Consider the following 17,622-nt stretch of genomic DNA (forward strand, 5'->3'; position numbering starts at 1 on the left):
TGAAGGACTCACTGTTTCGAGGTCTGCGTCTTCCAAGCCCGGCATGATGTGGGGACACAGCCTTCTCGTGTTCTTCTTCTCTGTTGCTGTCCAACAAGAGGCACTGGATTGTGAGACAAGGAAGAGAATGAAAGGTGAGTTTCATTTTCTTTTCTCGCGCTGACACTGCTTCTGCTGAAGAGATGTGCTGGACAGCTTTATCTATGGCAGCTTTCTGGATAAGTTTTGTTGTGTGTAGATGAAGAACCAGAGTGAAGCCCTTCCCATTATCTAGCTTAAAGAGGAACGACAGTGGGGAGAGCTGGAGCATCTTCCTGAATACTTAGAGATGAAATATTAAAGTTGTTTTTGTAATGGAATCTTTGTCTGCTGCTCTTATTTGATTTTTTAAAGATATAAGCAAAGAGGAAGAGTGAGGGAAGACACCACAATACTGCTTCATCATCTGTAGAATTTCCACAGTGCTGGTGCTGTGGTGCTGGGGCTTGAACCCAGGTCTTGGCACATGGTAAGGTACACATCCCATGAGGTGAGCTGTTTCCCAACCTCTGTTGCTATTTTAAAAAAATATTTATTTATTTATTCCCTTTTGTTGCCCTTGCTTTACTGTTGTAGTTATTATTGATGTCGTTGTTGCTGGATTGGACAGAGAGAAATGGAGAGAGGAGGGAAGACAGAGAGAGGGAGAGAAAGACAGACACCTGCAGACCTGCTTCACTGCCTGTGAAGAGACTCCCCCTGCAGGTGGGGAGCTGGGGGCTCGAACTGGGATCCTTATGCTGGTCCTTGTGCTTGGCGCCACATGTGCTTAACTCGTTGCGCCACTGTCTGACTCCCTTTTTAAAAAATATTTATTTATTCCTTTTTGTTGCCCTTGTTTTTTTTATTGTTGTAGTTATTACTGATGTCGTTGTTGTTGGATAAAAATATATTTTATGTATTTATTAATGAGAAAGATAGGAGGAGAGAGAGAAAGGACCAGGTATCACTCTGGTACATGTGCTGCCAGGGACTGAACTCAGGACCTCATGCTTGAGAGCCCAGTGCTTTATCCACTACACGACCTCCTGGACTTCTGTAGCTATTTTTAAATTGGAAAACCAGCACACAAACATTGTAGAGTAACTTGAGGAACACACAAAAATATGCACTCAGAAGTAGTTTATCACCACAGAGCTAAACTGTTACGGTCCTAACCCTGGTTCTACCATTTTCCAGCTGAAAGTTGGGGGGCATCACATGGCCACGTTATGCCGAATCTCTCTGTTCTGTGAGGCAAGGGTAATAAAATAAATTCCGAGTGAAAACTGAGTGAGCTGTGAAGCTGATCTGCAGGTGTATATCTTGCTTTCTCCCTGTCTCCTCCACCTTCAAATTCTGTCTGTCATAGCAAATAAAATAGAAAGAAAAAAAAATGGCAACTAGGTGTGGTGGATTCATAATGCCAGCACCGTCTCCGAGGGATAACCCTGTGACAAAAGTAAAATTAAATGAAAATTTCCCTCTCTTCCCCTCATAGCACCAAAATATATCAATATTTTTTTCCCTTGATGTGGTCCCATAATTTTAGTATATTAGTTTCTTTCTTCTTTTTTTATTATTAATGTTGTAGTTATTATTGTTGTTGTTACTGATGTCGTCGTTGTTGGACAGGACAGAGAGAAATGGAGAGAGGAGGGGAAGACAGAGAGGAGGAGAGAAAGACAGACGTCTGCAGACCCTTCCTCTGGCCCTTGTGGTTTCTTCTTAAACTGTTCTTTTCTGGTAGTTTCCTCTGCCCTGCTCTTGAGCTTACTGCTTCAACCTTTGGTTTCTGGTTTTCTGTTGTTGAGTCCCTCTGCTATACCTTCCTTTCTTTCTCTTTTTCTCTCTTCTTTAATAGAGACTGAAATGGAGAGAGAGAGAGAGAGAGGGAGGGAGAGGCAGAAGGAGAGAGGGAAGGAGAGAGAGAGAGAGAGAGAAGGGATATAGAGAAAGGATATATATATATATATATACACACACAGATAGACACCTGCAACACTGCTTCACTGCTTGTGAAGCCTTCTTCCTGCAGGTTGGGACCAGGAGCTTCAGCCCCGCCAGCCCTGCTCCGCCAGCATGGTGACATGTGCACTGGATGCAGTGTGCCTCTGTCCAGCTCCCCCTGACTGTATTTTTAGTTCAGCCACTACTGTGTTTATCTTTATGATACATGGATATTTCTCACACTTTCTCTGACCTTGCTGAGTTTCTCTCCCACTGACCTCATTTGGCGGGTACCACTAGGTCCAGCGTTTTCGTATATTGCTTGGCTGAATTTAGGGTTTTCTCCAGGATGTCTAGCTAGATCCACCAATTGTTCATTTTTAGATGAGAGGCATGGTGTCATTATATTTACATTAAGTGTCATGTTTTAGAGCTAAAAGAGCATCAAAGTCCTCCAGCTAAAGAAGGCGTATGTATATACCTGGGGCATATATATAGTCAAACAAGTTGGAAGTTGGCAGGTTTAAGGAACTGGGATAGAGATATAATTGGGTATGTTACTAATTCTTTCTTTTTTTCTTCTGTCTCCAGGGTTATCGCTGGGGCTCAGCACCTGCACTACAAATCCACTGCTCCATCTTTTTTTCCATTGTTGTTGCTGTTGGACAGGATAGAGAAATCGAGAGAGGAGGGGAAGACAGAGAGGGAGAGAGAAAGACAGACACCTGCAGACCTGCTTCACTGCCTGTGAAATGATTCCCTTGCAGGTTGGTAGCCAGGGGTTTGAAGCGCAAGGACTGGCTCAAGGATCCAGGTTCAAACCAAGATCCTTATGGGGGCTTGAACTAGGATCCTTACACGGGTCGTTGCGCTTTGCGCCATGTGCGCTTAACCCACTGTGCTACCAGCATGGTCTCAGAAAGGCTATGCCAAATATTTGTGTTTGAGTCGTGAATGACAAGTCAGTGTCTAGCCAGGCCAGTTTCTACTCTCAGGGGTCCCTTGTCCCTTGTCCCTTCTCAATACTGGCATTTTGGGATTCGATAATAATGAATCAGTGATTTGCTTTAAAAGAACGGACCAGGGTGGAGGCAAATGAAGCAGGGTTGTCCAGGAGTCAGTAATTCTTGAAGCTGGGTGATAAGTCCATGGAAGGCCATTTTTGCCTCTTCACTTCTTTGCTTGAAATTTTTCAAAATAAAAAGGTTTTAATAAACAAATGACAAAACCAGCCCCCGGGTATAATACTTGGCTATAGAACTTGGAACTTCAGCTTCCTAATTAGCACAGCTGACCATATCAGGACACTGACCTGGCTGTGAGGGCATGGAACGAACTTCTCGGGAAAGTTCACCAGGAATAAAGTGTCTCCACCCCCACCTTGACTCTCAAAACATACCAGGTGCTCCCCTACTTGTTAACAAGGAATTTTCCTTGCGTTATTTTGTTTTTTAGAATTTCCTCCTCCAAGTCTGGAGTCAAAAATGAAGACAGTCATGAAGGGTCAGCATGTATCCCTGTCTTGTTCCAACAAAAACAAGTCACTGCAGGTCACCTATTCTTTGTTTCGAAATAAGACACATCTGAAAACCCAGAACAGAACAGGTGAACCCATGGTAGTCAACCTAACAATCTCAGAAGCCTATGATTTGGGCCCCTACAAGTGCAAAGCTCAAGTTTCCAGCTGTTCAAAATACAGTCGCGTGTTCAACTTCACATTTGTTAGTAAGTAAAACATGTTACTTGGGGGTCCTGTCTTTTGGATTCTTTCCCTTTGTGTGATGGGCTGGTCATTCCCCTGTAAAAGTTCTCTCAAGAGCCTGGAGAGAAAGTCATGGAGGGGAGGGGTAGATAGTATAGTGGTTATGCAAAGAGATTCGTGCCTAAGGCTCCAAAGTCACAGGTTTAATCCCCTGTACCACCATAAGCCAGAGCTGAGAAGTGCTCTGGTTAAAAAAAAAAAGTCATTGAAATTCTTGTTCCTTTTTTTTTTTTAATTTTTAATATTTATTTTTCCTTTTGTTGCCCTTGTTGTTTATCATTGATGTTGTCATTGTTGTTGTCACTGTTGGATAGGACAGAGAGAGATGGAGAGAGGAGGGGAAGACAGAGAGGGGGAGAGAAAGACAGACACCTGCAGACCTGCTTCACCGCCTGTGAAGGGACTCCCCTGCAGGTGGGGAGCCGGGGGCTCGAACCGGGGTCCTTAGGCCAGCCCTTCTTCCTCTTTTTTTAATTGCCACCAGGGTTACTGATGGGTCTTGATGCCTCTATGACAAATCCACCACTCTGAGCAGTCTTCCCTCCCCCCTTTTTTTTCTCTTTCGATAGCTTTTTTTTCTAATTTGATAAAGCTTCTACAAAGTTTTTTTTTGATAGAGTAATATCACCTTTACTTAAATCAGACCAACAAGTGGGTATTGAGTACTTGCCCTATGCTAGCTGTGTCTCCACCCATCAATTATTTTTTTTCTTCCTTCCTTCCTTTCTTTTAATGTTTTTAGATAGAGTCAGAGAGTTAGAGAGACAGAGACCACAGCACTGAAGCTTCCTGCAGCTCAGTGGGAACTGGGCTTGAACCTGGGTCATGCATACAACAAAGCAGTGCAATATCCAAGTGAGATGTCACCAGCTCTATACTTAGGGAAAAAAGGAAGGAAAGGAGGGAGGGAGGGAAGGAAGAGGGAAAGGAGGGACAGAGGGAAGGAAGAAGAAAAGGAGCAAGGGAGGGAGGGAGGAAAGAAAAGAGTGGTCCAGGAGGTGGTGCAGTAGATAAAGCACTAGACTTTCAAGCATGAGGTCCTGAGTTCAATCCCTGACAGCTCATGTAGCAGAGTGATGTCTGGTTCTTTCTCTCTCCTCCTATCTTTCTTATGAATAAATAAAGTTTAAAAAAAGAAAAAGAAGAAAAGAGAAGAGAAAAAAAGGAAAGGAAAGGAAAGAAAAGGAAAAAGAAAAGAACACTCATCTTGGCTAAAGCTTGAAGGAATCATGTTAAGTGTAATAAACCGGAAAAGGAAGGATGAGTATGGGGTGATCTCACTCATGGGCAGAACTTAAGAAACAAGAATAGAAAGGGGAAACACAAAGCAGAACTTGAACTGGTTTGGTGTATTGCATCAGAGCAAAAGACTCCATGGTGGGAGGACAGGGAGTGTGTGTGTGTGTGTGTGTGTGTGTGTGTGTGTGTATGTGTGTGTTTGTGGTGTGTGGATATGAGTGTGTGTGTGTGTGTGTGGTGTGTGTGTGTGAGTGTGTGAGATGTATATGTGTGTGGTGTGTGTCTGTGGTGTGTGGATGTGAGTGTGTGTTTGTGTGTTGTGTGTGTGTTGTGTGTGTGTTTGTGGTGTGTGTGTGAGTGTGTGTGTGGTATGTGTGAATGTGTGTGTGTGTGGTGTCTGTGTATGCATTTGTGGTGTGTGTGTATGTGTGTGTGGTGTATGAGTGTGTGGTATGTGTGAGTGTGTGTGTGTGGTATGTGTGTGTATTGTGTGTGTGTATGTATGTGTTTGTGGTGTGTGTGTGAGTGTGTGTGTGTGGTATGTGTGAATGTGTGTGTGGTGTCTGTGTATGCGTTTGTGGTGTGTGTGTATGTGTGTGTGGTGTGTAGGTGTGTGTGTGTGTGGTATGTGTGAGTGTGTGTGTGTAGGGGCTTTCAGGTCCTAGCCCATGACGATGGAGAAGGACCTAAGTCAGAGGTGAGGGTGGTTTGCAGACACCTATTCATAGTGAGATGGGAAATTGTACCCAAGTGCCAACAACTGTACTGTAAATCATTAACCTCCCACCCAACAAAAAGAGAAAGATTCCTAATCTGTCTTTTTCTCCTCCCCCTCTTCCTCTTTAAATAAAAATGAATATAGGTGAGCTTGGGAGGCTGCTCAATGGTATAGCACAGGCACGAGAGCTTAACTGATTAATGTTACTTCTTTAGAGTCGCAGGTGTCCAAGGGAGTATGGGGGCCTGGGTGCATGGCCCACTGGTTAAGTCAAGAGCCATTCCTTGGGGACTTGGGTGGTAGTGCAGCAGGTTAAGCGCACGTGGTGCAAAGCACAAGGACTGGCAGTTAAGGATCCTGGTTCGAGCCCCCGGCTCCCCACCTGCAGGGGAGTCGCTTCACAGGCGGTGAAGCAGGTCTGCAGGTGTCTGTCTTTCTCTCCCCCTCTCTGTCTTCCCCTCCTCTCTCCATTTCTCTCTGTCCTATCCAACAACAACATCAATAACATGGTCCAGGAGGTGGTGCAGTGGTAAAGCTTTGGACTCTCAAGCATGAGGTCCTGAGTTCAATCCCTGGCAGCACATGTGCCAGAGTGATGTCTGGTTCTTTATCTCTCCTCCTACCTTTCTCATAAATAAACAAAATCTTTTAAAAACAACAACAACATCAATAACAACATCAATAATAACTACAACAATAAAACAAGGGAATATATATATAAATAATATATAAAAATATAAAATATATATAAATATTTTTTTAAAAGAGGTAGAAAAATAAAAGACATGCCTTTTCCAGAACCATGTCACAGTTCGATGTCATTGGACAAGAAAGCCATGTGGTGACCAGCGAATGCTTATTTCTTCTAGGTGGTGACAGCAGCGCAAAGGGCTGTCCCCTGTGTCTGCAGCTACTGCTTCCAGGACTGTTACTGGTGCTGATTATAATAATCCTGATGCTGGCATTTTGGATAATACCAAAGTACAAATCAAGTAAGTTATTATAAATCTTTCCCATAGTTTTTCTTGGACTTAGGATATAAACAAAGGGGGGAGGGGAAGGCAGAAAGGAAAGGAGAATCAGGAATGGGGTGGGACCTGGGAGAGGAGAAAGCCCACCCAGTAGAGTGCATATGTTACCAGGTGGGAGGTGAGCTCCTGAACCACATGGAAGTATCATGAGTGACTAGAAGGAAAGCCCAGCGATATGGAGTAGTGCTCTATTCCATCCCCAGACTCCAAATCAAAGTGGGAAAACTGGCCAGCAGACAGCTAGCGACTCAGCAGTGTCTCAATTAAGATGACTCCTTTTTACAAATAAGGGATCTTTCCTAGGTGTGGAACCAAAAAAAAAGTGAGTTTCCACAGCCCAACATGGCAAGTGCTTTATGCAAAGTTCAGCAGTTCCATGTCATTGTGGTTGTAGCTGGCACTATGTATGACTTTTCATTTGGCATATAATTCTGGAGAAATGTGGAGGGTTATGTTTGTTTGTTTGTACCAGAGCACTGCTCAGCTCTGGCTTATGCTGTGTGGGGGATATTGAACCTATGACCTGGGGGCCTCAGGCATTAGAGTCTCTTTGCAGAACTATTATACTATCTCCCGCATCCAATGTGGACATTTTTACAAAAGACAGAAATCAAGTGACACATTATCCGCTCATGCCACCCTCTGTCTCTAAAGAGTTGTAACTCAGGGAAGTCAGCAAGTCTGCTGACACAGAACTAGAAAATAGCTATCAACATGTGAGCATGTAAGTATCTCCCACATTTCCTAAGCCTTCTTCACAAGGAGGGAGGTGACAGTGGGGAAAGTGTTGTGTTGGAGGCACCAAGCTCTGGGTTCTGTCCCCAGCACTGCATGGGACTGAGTGATGCTCTAGTCTCTGGACGGATGACTGAATGAATGAGTGAATCTTAAAAAAAAATGTATCTCCCCTGGGGGTCAGGCAGTAGCACAGTGGGTTAAACACATACGGTGTGAAACTCAAGGACCAGCATAAGGATCCCGGTTCGAGCTCCTGGCTCCCCTCCTGCAGGCGGGTCGCTTCACAGGTGGTGAAGCAGGTCTGCAGGTGTCTATTTTTCTCTCCCCCTCACTGTCCTCCCCTCCTCTATCCATTTCTTTCTGTCCTATTCGGCAACAACAACATCAATAACAATAATAATAACAACAGCAATGATAAAAACAACAAGGGCAACAAAAAAGGAAAATAAATACATAAATATTTTTTAAAAAGAAGAGTAAAAAGTGTAAGGATTATAACGACAATAGCAATAAAAACAACAAGGGCACCAAAACTGGGAAAAATGGCCTCCAGGAGCAGACGATTCATGGTACAGGCACCAAGCCCCAGCAATAACGCTGAAGGCAAAAAAAAAAAAAAGTATCTCCCCTGCCTACTAAAAAGTCCAGCATCATTAATACTCTTGGTTGCTGCCCAGGGCTGAAAGCAGCGGGGGATCTCTTGCAGATGTCACAAAGCTTGATATAGACTGTTCTTTTCAGCAAAATAAAGACAAATGTGACTCTGGCTGCCCGTGGCACAATTCAGGGGCAAAGCATGTTATCACAGAGTTGGAAAAACAAACTGGGAATTCCCCTGGCTTGGAAAAGCATGTTGCTCCAGGCTCTGCTGAGCCCATGGCTTTCTCCAGTAGGCAACTACACACACCACTGGCAGGCCATTGCTTTAGAGAGAGAGAGAGAGAGAGAGAGAGAGAGAGTGTGTGTGTGTGTGTGTGTGTGTGTTCTCCTATGTATTGGAGCAAGGCTTCTGAACTTGTGTGATATGATTCTGCACCAATTTATGTAGGGAAATCTATGAAAGAGAAAGCTTCCAGAAATCTACACACACAGACTGAAATATATGAAAACCTCCATAAAAATCAAGCAGGTAAATGGACTCCTTGGGGTACTTTGGCTGTAACTTCTTGCCTTTTTATTCTTTATTTATAGGGCATGGGGAGGCGAATCAGGTGGGGAGGGGGAGGTAGAGAGAAAGAGAAACACCTGCAGCATCTTGTGAAGCTTTCCCCCTGCAGGTGGGGAGCCGGGATCCATAATGCTGGTCTGTGCGCTTGGCGCCATGTGCGCTTAACCCACTATGCTACCACCGACTCCCTTTATGTCAGAGCTTTTTATGATCTCTCTCGAAGCAGGCATGACATGCTATTTTATGATAAACAGACCCAGGACCTTGGCTAACAGTGAGAATAAGCCCAGTCAATTTTTTAATTAATTTTATTTTTAGTGATTTAATACTGACTTATAAAATTACAAGATAAAAGGGTACATCTCCACACCATTCCCACCACCAGAGTTCTGGCTCCTCAATCCCTTCCTTTGCTGTAAGCTACAGCTACAGCAGTTCTCCTAAGGTTGCAGATATGGGTTAATAACTATTGTTTCTACAACTGTCTGTATTTGTCCTTTTTAAAAAATATTTCTTTATTGGGGGCTTAATGTTTTACAGTTGACATTAAATACATGCATAATGTATAATACATGCATAATAAATGTTATGCATGTTTGTACATGCATAACATTTCTCAGTTTTCCACATGACAATACAACCCCACTACGTCCTGTCGCCCGGTCAATGTTGACTTCAAGCCAGCTGTGCTCCAGGTTGGCTCCTGCACTAGCTAAAGCAAACATCACTAATTTCCAATCTGCATGATTTGACAGATGAGGCATCTGTGCCAGGCTTGGAATCAAAGCAGTGTGTTTCCACAGCTCCACATGGTAAGTTCTATCTACAGTGTCCAGGAACTAGATGTCATTGTGGGGAGAGCTGGTACTCTTATCAAGTGATCAGCAGCTCAGATTCTAAGCCCCAGTAACTCTGTTTCTTGTCCTCTGCCCAGAAACCAGACACTCCCAGGAGATATATGCCACTCCCGTGTTCCAGGAGGTGGCACTAGGAAACACTGTGAGTCACAGATGAAGTGAGATAAAGGCTGTTGACAGGCAGGAGAGAGTTGTTCCTGTGAGGCCACCACATGCTGGGGCTCTGGAAGTCCAGGGATAGGGTAGACACGTGGAACTCACAGCCTGGGGGCATATTAGCAGCTAGTACCAGAGTTCCCAACAAATCTCATTAGGATATGGGCAGGTGGGGTGGAACAGGGGATGTGGCAGAGGGAGAACTGTATAAAAAAATATATCCAGAAAGGAGAATACAAGTCCATTTCTAAAATGTTTTCAAAACTAATTTCTAAAACAGCTTCAAGAATAATAATCCAGGTAAACCAAATTAATTCTCAGAACTATCAGGATACCCAGTGACTAGAAACAGGAATTTCTCTTTAGAGCCCCTCTGGATATATATCCTAAGTTTATTGAATTATTTTCTCTTTTTATATTGCAGAAGCTGGTAATGAGTGTAAAAATGTTCCTGTTTACTCTGAACTCAACTTCTGAAATCTGAAGACACAAACTCCCACTAGGTAGGATCCATTTTATAAAGCTGATCTACATGGAGAAAAAGTGCACTTGACTGATACTTAGCCATGTGCCACATGGCCACCTAGAGTCTGATGTGTAAGAACTACTCCTCTGGCCCACCGGCTTGTCTCCAGTTCTGTCTTCAAGCAGTGCCCTGATCAGGTGGGGTGCTGACTGGCAGCAGTCTTAGGACGCTTTTTAGACATGCACAGTTCTCCTGTACTCACGTCATCTCAAGAGCACATTTTAGATGACTGTGCTCTCCTCAAGTGCATCCTCCACACACCTGCAACGACTGTCTTTCAGGTTTCCTCATCCTCAAGCCCACTGAAGGGTCACTAGTGAAAATGCAGACTGGGAAGACAGTCTAGCTGGTAGAGCATAGAACTTACATGCGGGGCCGGGTGGTGGTGCACCTGGTTAAGTGCACGTCACAGTGCACAAGGACCCAGGTTCAAGCTCCCTGGTTCCCACCTACAGGGGGAGGCTTCAAGAGTGGTGAAGCAGGGCTGTAGGTGTCTCTTTCTATTACCCTCTTCCCTCTCAATTTCTGGCTATCTCTATCCAATCAATTTAAAAAAGGAAGAAAGAAGGAAGGAGGGAAGGAAGGAAGGGAGGAAGGAAGGAAGGAAGGAAGGAAGGAAGGAAGGAAGGAAGGAAGGAAGGAAGGAAGGAAGGAAGAACTTACATGCCCGAAGCTCCAGGTTGAACACTTAGCACCAAGTGCACTAGTGTGGTACACTGGTTTTTGGTTATTGGATCTGGGAACCACCAGGACCGTCTCATTTTGAAAGCCTTAACTACATGTGCAGTACCATTTTTCTAACTATGATGGCATCCACAGATTTTAGGAGTTAGGGTATAAACTTCCTGGGAGGAAGGCTGACCATCGCTCCGCCCACTACAGAGAACACAAGATTTCTGGTCTGATTTCATCCCAGGAGTTATAAGTTCAAGAGACTTTTCTGGAACTTCTTTCTTCTATAAAACCCATGAGACATTTCTAGGGTTTCAAATGAAACTTTACCCAATTTTTTCATCTGTGGCCTGAGGACTGACTGAACAGAACATAGAACCTCCAAGCATGAGGCCCTAGGCTTGACACCTGGCACTGCATGGGCCAGTGTGAGGCTCTGGTTCCTTATCTCTCTCCTTCTCACTAGTAAATCTTGTTTTTTCTATTGTTCATACTGTTGGGGGGGAGGCCTATATCCCAGTCTTAGTTATTTCCAATTAGTGGATCTCTTTTTTTAAAGACTGCTTTTTAAAGTATATATCATCACTTGAGTATAGTTTATTTACTATGCTTTTTGGGACTCAATTCTTTGCTATTCTTGGTTTTGTTATATAAGCTTGCATTCCTAACTACAGGCATATGGTGCTTTCTCGTGATTTTAATTTTCACTTTTTGATTCTCTGATGACTAATACAGTTGAGCACCTTTTTCTATATTTATAGACCATTTAGTCTTTTGTTTTCTTACTGCCAGAGCATCACTGAGGTTTGTGGGGCTCTTTACCTACACAAGCCCACTGTTCCTGACACAACAGACTAGATTACTATTCTTTTCTTTCAGATTCAGGGTGAAAAACAGGAGAGTCACTACAGCACTGCTTCACCATCCATGAATAATCCCCTTTTTGTAGTGTGCCCACATGGCGGAAGGGGCTTGAATCCAAGTCCTTGCACATGATAGTGTGTGCTTTACTGGGTGAACTGTCTGCTTCTCTCATTAATAAATGAATCTTTGGAAAAAATCTTTAAAAAAACTTTTAGAGTCTGCTTATTTTCTTTAGAAACAAAACAATAGAACTGAACACAATCATGGTTTTTTGTTTTTTTTTTTTAATTTGCCTTTTTTCCCTTTGTTGCCCTTGTTGTTTTATTGTTGTAGTAGTTATTGTTGGGTAGAAGAGAAAATGGAGAGAGAAAGGGAGACAGAGAGAGAGAGAAAAATAGACATCTGCAGACCTGCTTCACCGCAGGTGGGGAGCCAGGGGCTTGAACCGGGATCCTTACTTCAGTCCTTGTGCTTGGTGCCATGTGTGCTTAATCCACTGCGCTGCCGCCTGACCTCCACAATCATGTTTTTAACACTGCATTAAACTTATGTATCAATTTGAGTAGAATTAACATTTTTACAATACTGAGGTTTTTTTTTTTTGCAGAGTACTGCTTAGCTCTGGTTTATAGTGGTACAGGGGATTGAACTTGAAACTTTGAAGCCTCAGGCATGAGAACCCCAGACTTTGCATGACCACTGTGCTATTTCCTCCACCCCATACTGAATTTCCTAAACTACAAATAACTCAACACTTAATTCTTTTTCAGTTCTCTAAAAAGTTTATAGTCATTTCCTGCATAAACATCTTGTATATCTTTTGTTAGGTTTATTCCTATTTGGTGTGGTTAAGTTGTTGATGTGCAGAGACAGTATTTTAGGGGACTGATTTTTTCCTAGTAACCCTGCTAACCTCTTCAATTTTAATAATTCATCTGTAGATGTCCATAGTCTGGAGACTGGAGAACTACTACCGCTTCTATTACCACCGCTAGCTCCTGCCCAGAAACTGGAGCCCAGACAGTGGGATGTGGAGCTTTGCTTGTTTCTCAAGCACTGTTGTGCTACCTGTGGTCTCCAGATCCCATCCATGTGCATCAGATGGGAGGATGACCATACACACACCTGGCAGCACAGGGCTGTGGTCTTTAGCTTTCTGACCCCACCAAATGAACACTTGAGCTGGGCCTTAAGAGAATAGATCAAGTGGCTGAGGAAATGGCCAACTGGCAGAATATTGGGCTTTAGTGCCTGAGGTTCCTGGTTTAATCCCCAATACTGCATATACTGAAGTGACATTAGGGCTTGTCTCTCTCCTCTCTGCCTCACGTGAAACTTTTCTCTCATATGTAATAAATAAATACTATTTTAAACTTTTTTTTTTTAAAAAAAAGAATCAATCAAAATATCTAACACACTAGACAAACTGTCAATTAAGACTAATGGTAAGGGAGCTGGGCGGTAGCGCAGCGGGTTAAGTGCATGTGGCGTAAAGCGCAAGGACTGGCGTAAGGATCTCAGTGCAATCCCCCGGCTCCCCACCTGCAGGGGAGTCGCTTCACAGGCGGTGAAGCAGGTCTGCAGGTATCTTATCTTTCTTTCCTTGTCTTCCCCTCCTCTTTCCATTTCTCTCTGTCCTATCTAACAACAATGACATCAATCATAACTATAACAACAAAACAACAAGGGCAACAAAAGGGAATGAATAAATAAATAAAAAGACTAATGGTGAAATTTTAAGATACTTTAAGACAAAGACTGAAAAAGGGATTTTTCCAATCATGTTCTCATTGTAAAAACTAAGGGATGTGCTTGATGAAGATAGAAATTGAACACAAACAGTTCAGGATCCAAGCACAGGAGTAACCGGAGAGAATGGTGTGTGCATATATTTTTGGGAGCAGTGTTCTAGAGTTAACCTCGTCAACGCAGCGTTGGTAAATGGCTATCTTAAGTATAGCCATGGAACAGGACAGAGAAAGTCCATGGACAGAGTTATACACCTGGGAATTTAGTTTATCCTGAATATGGTATTTATTTTTATTTAAGATGTCCTTATCTTTATGAGAGAGAGATTAAAGCACTCCTAAGCTCTGGCTTATGGTAGTGCTAGGGGTTGAACCTGGGGCCTCAGTCATCTGAATCCTATGATCCAACACTATGAGCTGTATTTCCCTGGCCTATTTATGGCGTTTTATATCTGTAGGGGAAATAATGAGTTATCTAAAAGATGACAAATACTTACAAATCTTATTTTACAGCTCACTTGGATAGCGTGCTGCTTTGCCATACATGTGACCCAGGTTTGAGCCCAGCCCTCAGCACACTGGAGTGGTGCTTTGGTGCTCTGGTCACACACACACACACACACACACTCCCCCCTCATAGCTATCTAAGAGAAAAGGGGAACTAGGTGGTGATGCAGTGTTGAGCATACACAATGCAGTGCAAGAGGACCTGGGGTTCTAGTTTCAGGTCCCCACCTGCTGGGAAGCTTAAGAAGTGGTAAACAGGGCTGCAGGGGTGTCTGTCTCTCTCCCTCTTCACTGCCTCCTTCCACTCAAGTTCTCTGTATCACTAGCCAATAAATAAATATTTAAAAATTTTGTTTAAATCATCAGTGAATCCTAGAGCCTCCTATCTCCAGAGCCCTACCCTACTAGGAAAAGATAGAAATTGGCTGAGGCTGTGGATCCACCTACTAATGCCCATGTCCAGTGGAGAAGCAATTCCAGATGCCAGACCTCCCACCTTCTACACTCCATAAAGAATTTGGTCCATGGTGTATTGCACCAAAGTAAAAGACCCTGGGGTGGCGGGGTGGAGGCGGGGAAGTACATGTGCAAAAAGGATGACAGAGGACCTAGTGAGGGCTGTATTGTTACGTGGAAAACTGAGAAATGTTATGCATGTACAAACTATTGTATTTACTGTCGAATGTAAAACATTAATCCCCCAATAAAGAAATAAAAAAAGAATTTGGTCCATACTTCCAGAGAGGGACAAATGTTAGGTGAAGATGACCACAGGGTTCTGAACTCCAATTTCATCAGGACCCAAAGGAAAAAAGAAAAAAAAGATACTCAGAAGTAGTAGGTGTGACTTAGAAAGGAAGACAAGGCAGGACCATAGGAAAAAATGTGCAAATATATTCAAATACAGACAGACAGTTATAGAAATAATAGTCAACCCATATCGGCAACCTTGGGAGAACCACTGCAGTTTCCCATGGAGGGAAGGGGGACACAGAACTCTGGTGGTGGTAAAGATGTGGAATTATACCCGTTATAATTCTATAAATGAATATGAAATCACTAATAAAAAATTTAAAGGGGGATGCGCAGTGGCATACTGATTGAGTACTTTCGTTACAATACGCAAGGAAGCAGGTTCAAGCCCCTGGCCCCACCTAATGGAGGTAAACTTCTGAGTGGTGAAGCCACTCAATTTCTGGTTGTCTCTAGCCAATAAATAAATAAAGATAATAAAAACTTTTTTTTTTTGCCTCCAGGGTTATTGCTGGGGCTCACTCAGTGCCTGCACCATGAATCCACCGCTCCTGGAGGCCATCTTTTCCTCCCTTTTTGTTGCCCTTGTTGTTGTAGCCTCATTGTGGTTATTATTGTTATTGTTGATGCCGTTCATTGTTGGATAGGACAGAGAGAAATGGGGAGAGAAGAGGGAGACAGACAGGAGGAGAGAAAGACAGACACCTGCAGACCTGCTTCACTGCCTGTGAAGCGACTCTCCTACAGGTGGAGGCTTGAACTGGGATCCTTATGCCGGCCCTCACGCTTTGTGCCACGTGCACTTAACCCACTGAGCTACCGCCCAACCCCCAATAAAAACTTTTTTAAACAAGAAAGATATTCAGATGGCCCCCCAACATATGAAAAAAAATACTTTGAGTAACTTGTCATTAAGGAAATGCAAATCAAGACCACAATGAGATACTACTTCATACCTGTGAGAATGGCCTATGCCAACAAATCAAGAGATAACAAGTGTTCGAGAGGATGCAGAGAAAAGGGAATCCTGATACACTATTGGTGGTAATGGAAATTGACACAGCCCCTATGGAAAACAGTATGGAGACTCCATAAACAAATAAAAGTAGAAATACCTTACAGTCCAGTAATACCACTCCTAGGCGTCTATCCAAAGGACATGGGAGCACTAATTTGAAAGGATATATGCACCTCTATGATCATAGATAGGATAGGCAAAATATGGAAGCAACTTCAGTGTTCAATAACATTGGATGATTGGATAAAGAAGTTATGGAGGAGTGGGGGGATGCTTCATGAGTGGTGAAGCATGTCTGCAGGTGTCTACCTCTCTTAATTTCTGTCCCATCCAAAATTAGTGGAAAAAATGGTTGCCAAGAGCATGGGATTCATAGTGCTGGTAACGAGCCCCAGTAATAACCATGGAAGGAGAAAAGAGTTATGGGGAGGTCCTAGAGGTAGTGCAATGGCTAAGGTGTTGGATCTGCAGGCGCAGTCTGAAGGTCATTTCCTCAGAGGCTTCCCTGAATACCTACAGAAGCCTACTCTGGCCAACATCTAATGTCATGCCTTCATTTCCCTCTACCTTCTCAATTTCTCTCAATCCAGTGAAAAAACACTGAAAAAGTGTACTTCCTAGTATAAAGAAGCAAAAAAAAAAAAAAGTTAATATAGGACAACCAAATTAGAAAAGGAAAATATTTATTATACAAATATTAAAATTTATACTTTCTTAGCTGATGATATGTACTTGGTTAGAAAGTCTTTTACTTTGGATATATGCATCATTTCCTTCATGGTGGTATCTCTACTTCTTAGATGTATTAATCCATTCTCCAAAGTGGTTTCTGTTATCAAAATTGTGAAGAGGATACTCATTTCATCGTACCTAAGAAAAAAAAAAAAGTTAAAAAACACAAGATTATAAATTTAGTTGAACTAGTTAATCCTAAATTTGCTTAACACACATTTCCCCTCTTATATAAACCACAAGAAAAGTTCATGCCTACTTCCACCCACCCTAAACCTCCCAACCGACCATGGTGCTTTCAGGGTGTCTGTCGTCAACACATACACACACGTGTGCAAATGTACTATGACATACAGTAATGTAAAAACAAATCCAAAGGAGGGAAGAATGGGTTACTTTATGTATTTATTTATTTATTTAATTTTATTTTTTTGCATGTCTTGTCAGGGTCTTTCACTTGCAGTAATCTATTTTATTTATTGCTTGTTTTCACTTATTTGAGACAGAAAGAAATTAATAGGGAGTCAGGTGGTAGCACAGTGGGTTAAGTGCACGTAGCACAAAGCACAAGGAGTAAGGATCCAGGTTCAAGTACCCGGCTCCCCACCTGCAGGGGAGTCGCTTCCTAGGTGATGAAGCAGGTCTACAGGTGTCTATCTTTCTCTCCCCTCTCGGTCTTCCCCTCCTCTCTCCATTTCTCTCTGTCCTATCTATTAATGATGACATCAATAACAACAACAAAATAAGGGCAACAAAAATGGAAAATAAATAAATAATACAAAAAGAAAGAAAGAAATTAAGAGAGAAGGCTTGATAGAGAAAGATAGAAACAATGGTCCAGTGAATAAAGCACTGAACTCTCAAGTATGAGGTCCTGAGTTCAATCCCTGGCAGCACATGTACCAGAGTGATATTTGGTTCTCTCTCTCTCCCCTATCTTTCCCATAAAAAAAAAGAAAATCTTAAAAAAAAGAGAGAGAGAGAGAGATAGGGGCCGGGTGGTGGCGCACCTGGTTGAGTGCACATGTTACAGTGTGCAAGGACCCAGGTTCGAGCCCCCTGTCCCCACCTGCTGGGGGAAAGCTTTGAGAGTGGTGAAGCAGGGCTGCAGGTGTCTCTCTGTCTCTCCCTATCATCCCCTCCCCTCTTGATTTCTGATTGTCTC

At 43.0% G+C, this 17,622-nt stretch overlaps 2 protein-coding genes and 1 long non-coding RNA gene across 6 annotated transcripts in view; 1 reads left to right on the top strand and 2 right to left on the bottom strand.

The window, feature by feature from the left end:
- Positions 1–15,772, bottom strand: part of LOC132541811 (uncharacterized) — a 48,058-nt gene extending 32,286 nt beyond the window's left edge. The window contains exons 1-2 of the long non-coding RNA XR_009552893.1: positions 15,664–15,772; positions 13–103 (exon numbers count right to left, since the gene is read on the bottom strand). This is a non-coding gene — a long non-coding RNA (uncharacterized LOC132541811). The remainder of the gene's footprint in view (positions 1–12; positions 104–15,663) is intronic.
- MILR1 (mast cell immunoglobulin like receptor 1) overlaps positions 1–17,622 on the top strand; it is an 18,936-nt gene continuing 1,314 nt past the window's right edge. The window contains exons 1-8 of one of the 4 annotated variants that reach the window (XM_060202585.1): positions 1–134; positions 3,424–3,693; positions 6,557–6,679; positions 8,505–8,585; positions 9,380–9,436; positions 9,559–9,627; positions 10,065–10,140; positions 12,641–13,081. In XM_060202585.1, the coding sequence (XP_060058568.1) occupies positions 44–134; positions 3,424–3,693; positions 6,557–6,679; positions 8,505–8,585; positions 9,380–9,436; positions 9,559–9,627; positions 10,065–10,114 (741 nt within the window). In that variant the 5' untranslated portion in view covers positions 1–43 and the 3' untranslated portion in view covers positions 10,115–10,140; positions 12,641–13,081. Of the gene's footprint in view, positions 135–3,423; positions 3,694–6,556; positions 6,680–8,504; positions 8,586–9,379; positions 9,437–9,558; positions 9,628–10,064; positions 13,082–17,622 lie in introns of those variants that run through there. The other 3 variants (XM_060202586.1, XM_060202584.1, XM_060202587.1) reach the window with 3 other exon arrangements.
- The window catches only part of POLG2 (DNA polymerase gamma 2, accessory subunit), a 27,173-nt gene continuing 25,942 nt past the window's right edge, over positions 16,392–17,622 (bottom strand). The window contains exon 8 of the mRNA XM_060202579.1: positions 16,392–16,595. Coding sequence (XP_060058562.1) covers positions 16,430–16,595 — 166 coding nt within the window. The 3' untranslated portion in view covers positions 16,392–16,429. The remainder of the gene's footprint in view (positions 16,596–17,622) is intronic.

The sequence above is a fragment of the Erinaceus europaeus genome, chromosome 12 (assembly GCF_950295315.1).
Source record: "Erinaceus europaeus chromosome 12, mEriEur2.1, whole genome shotgun sequence".
NCBI classification, from domain to species: Eukaryota; Metazoa; Chordata; class Mammalia; order Eulipotyphla; family Erinaceidae; genus Erinaceus; species Erinaceus europaeus.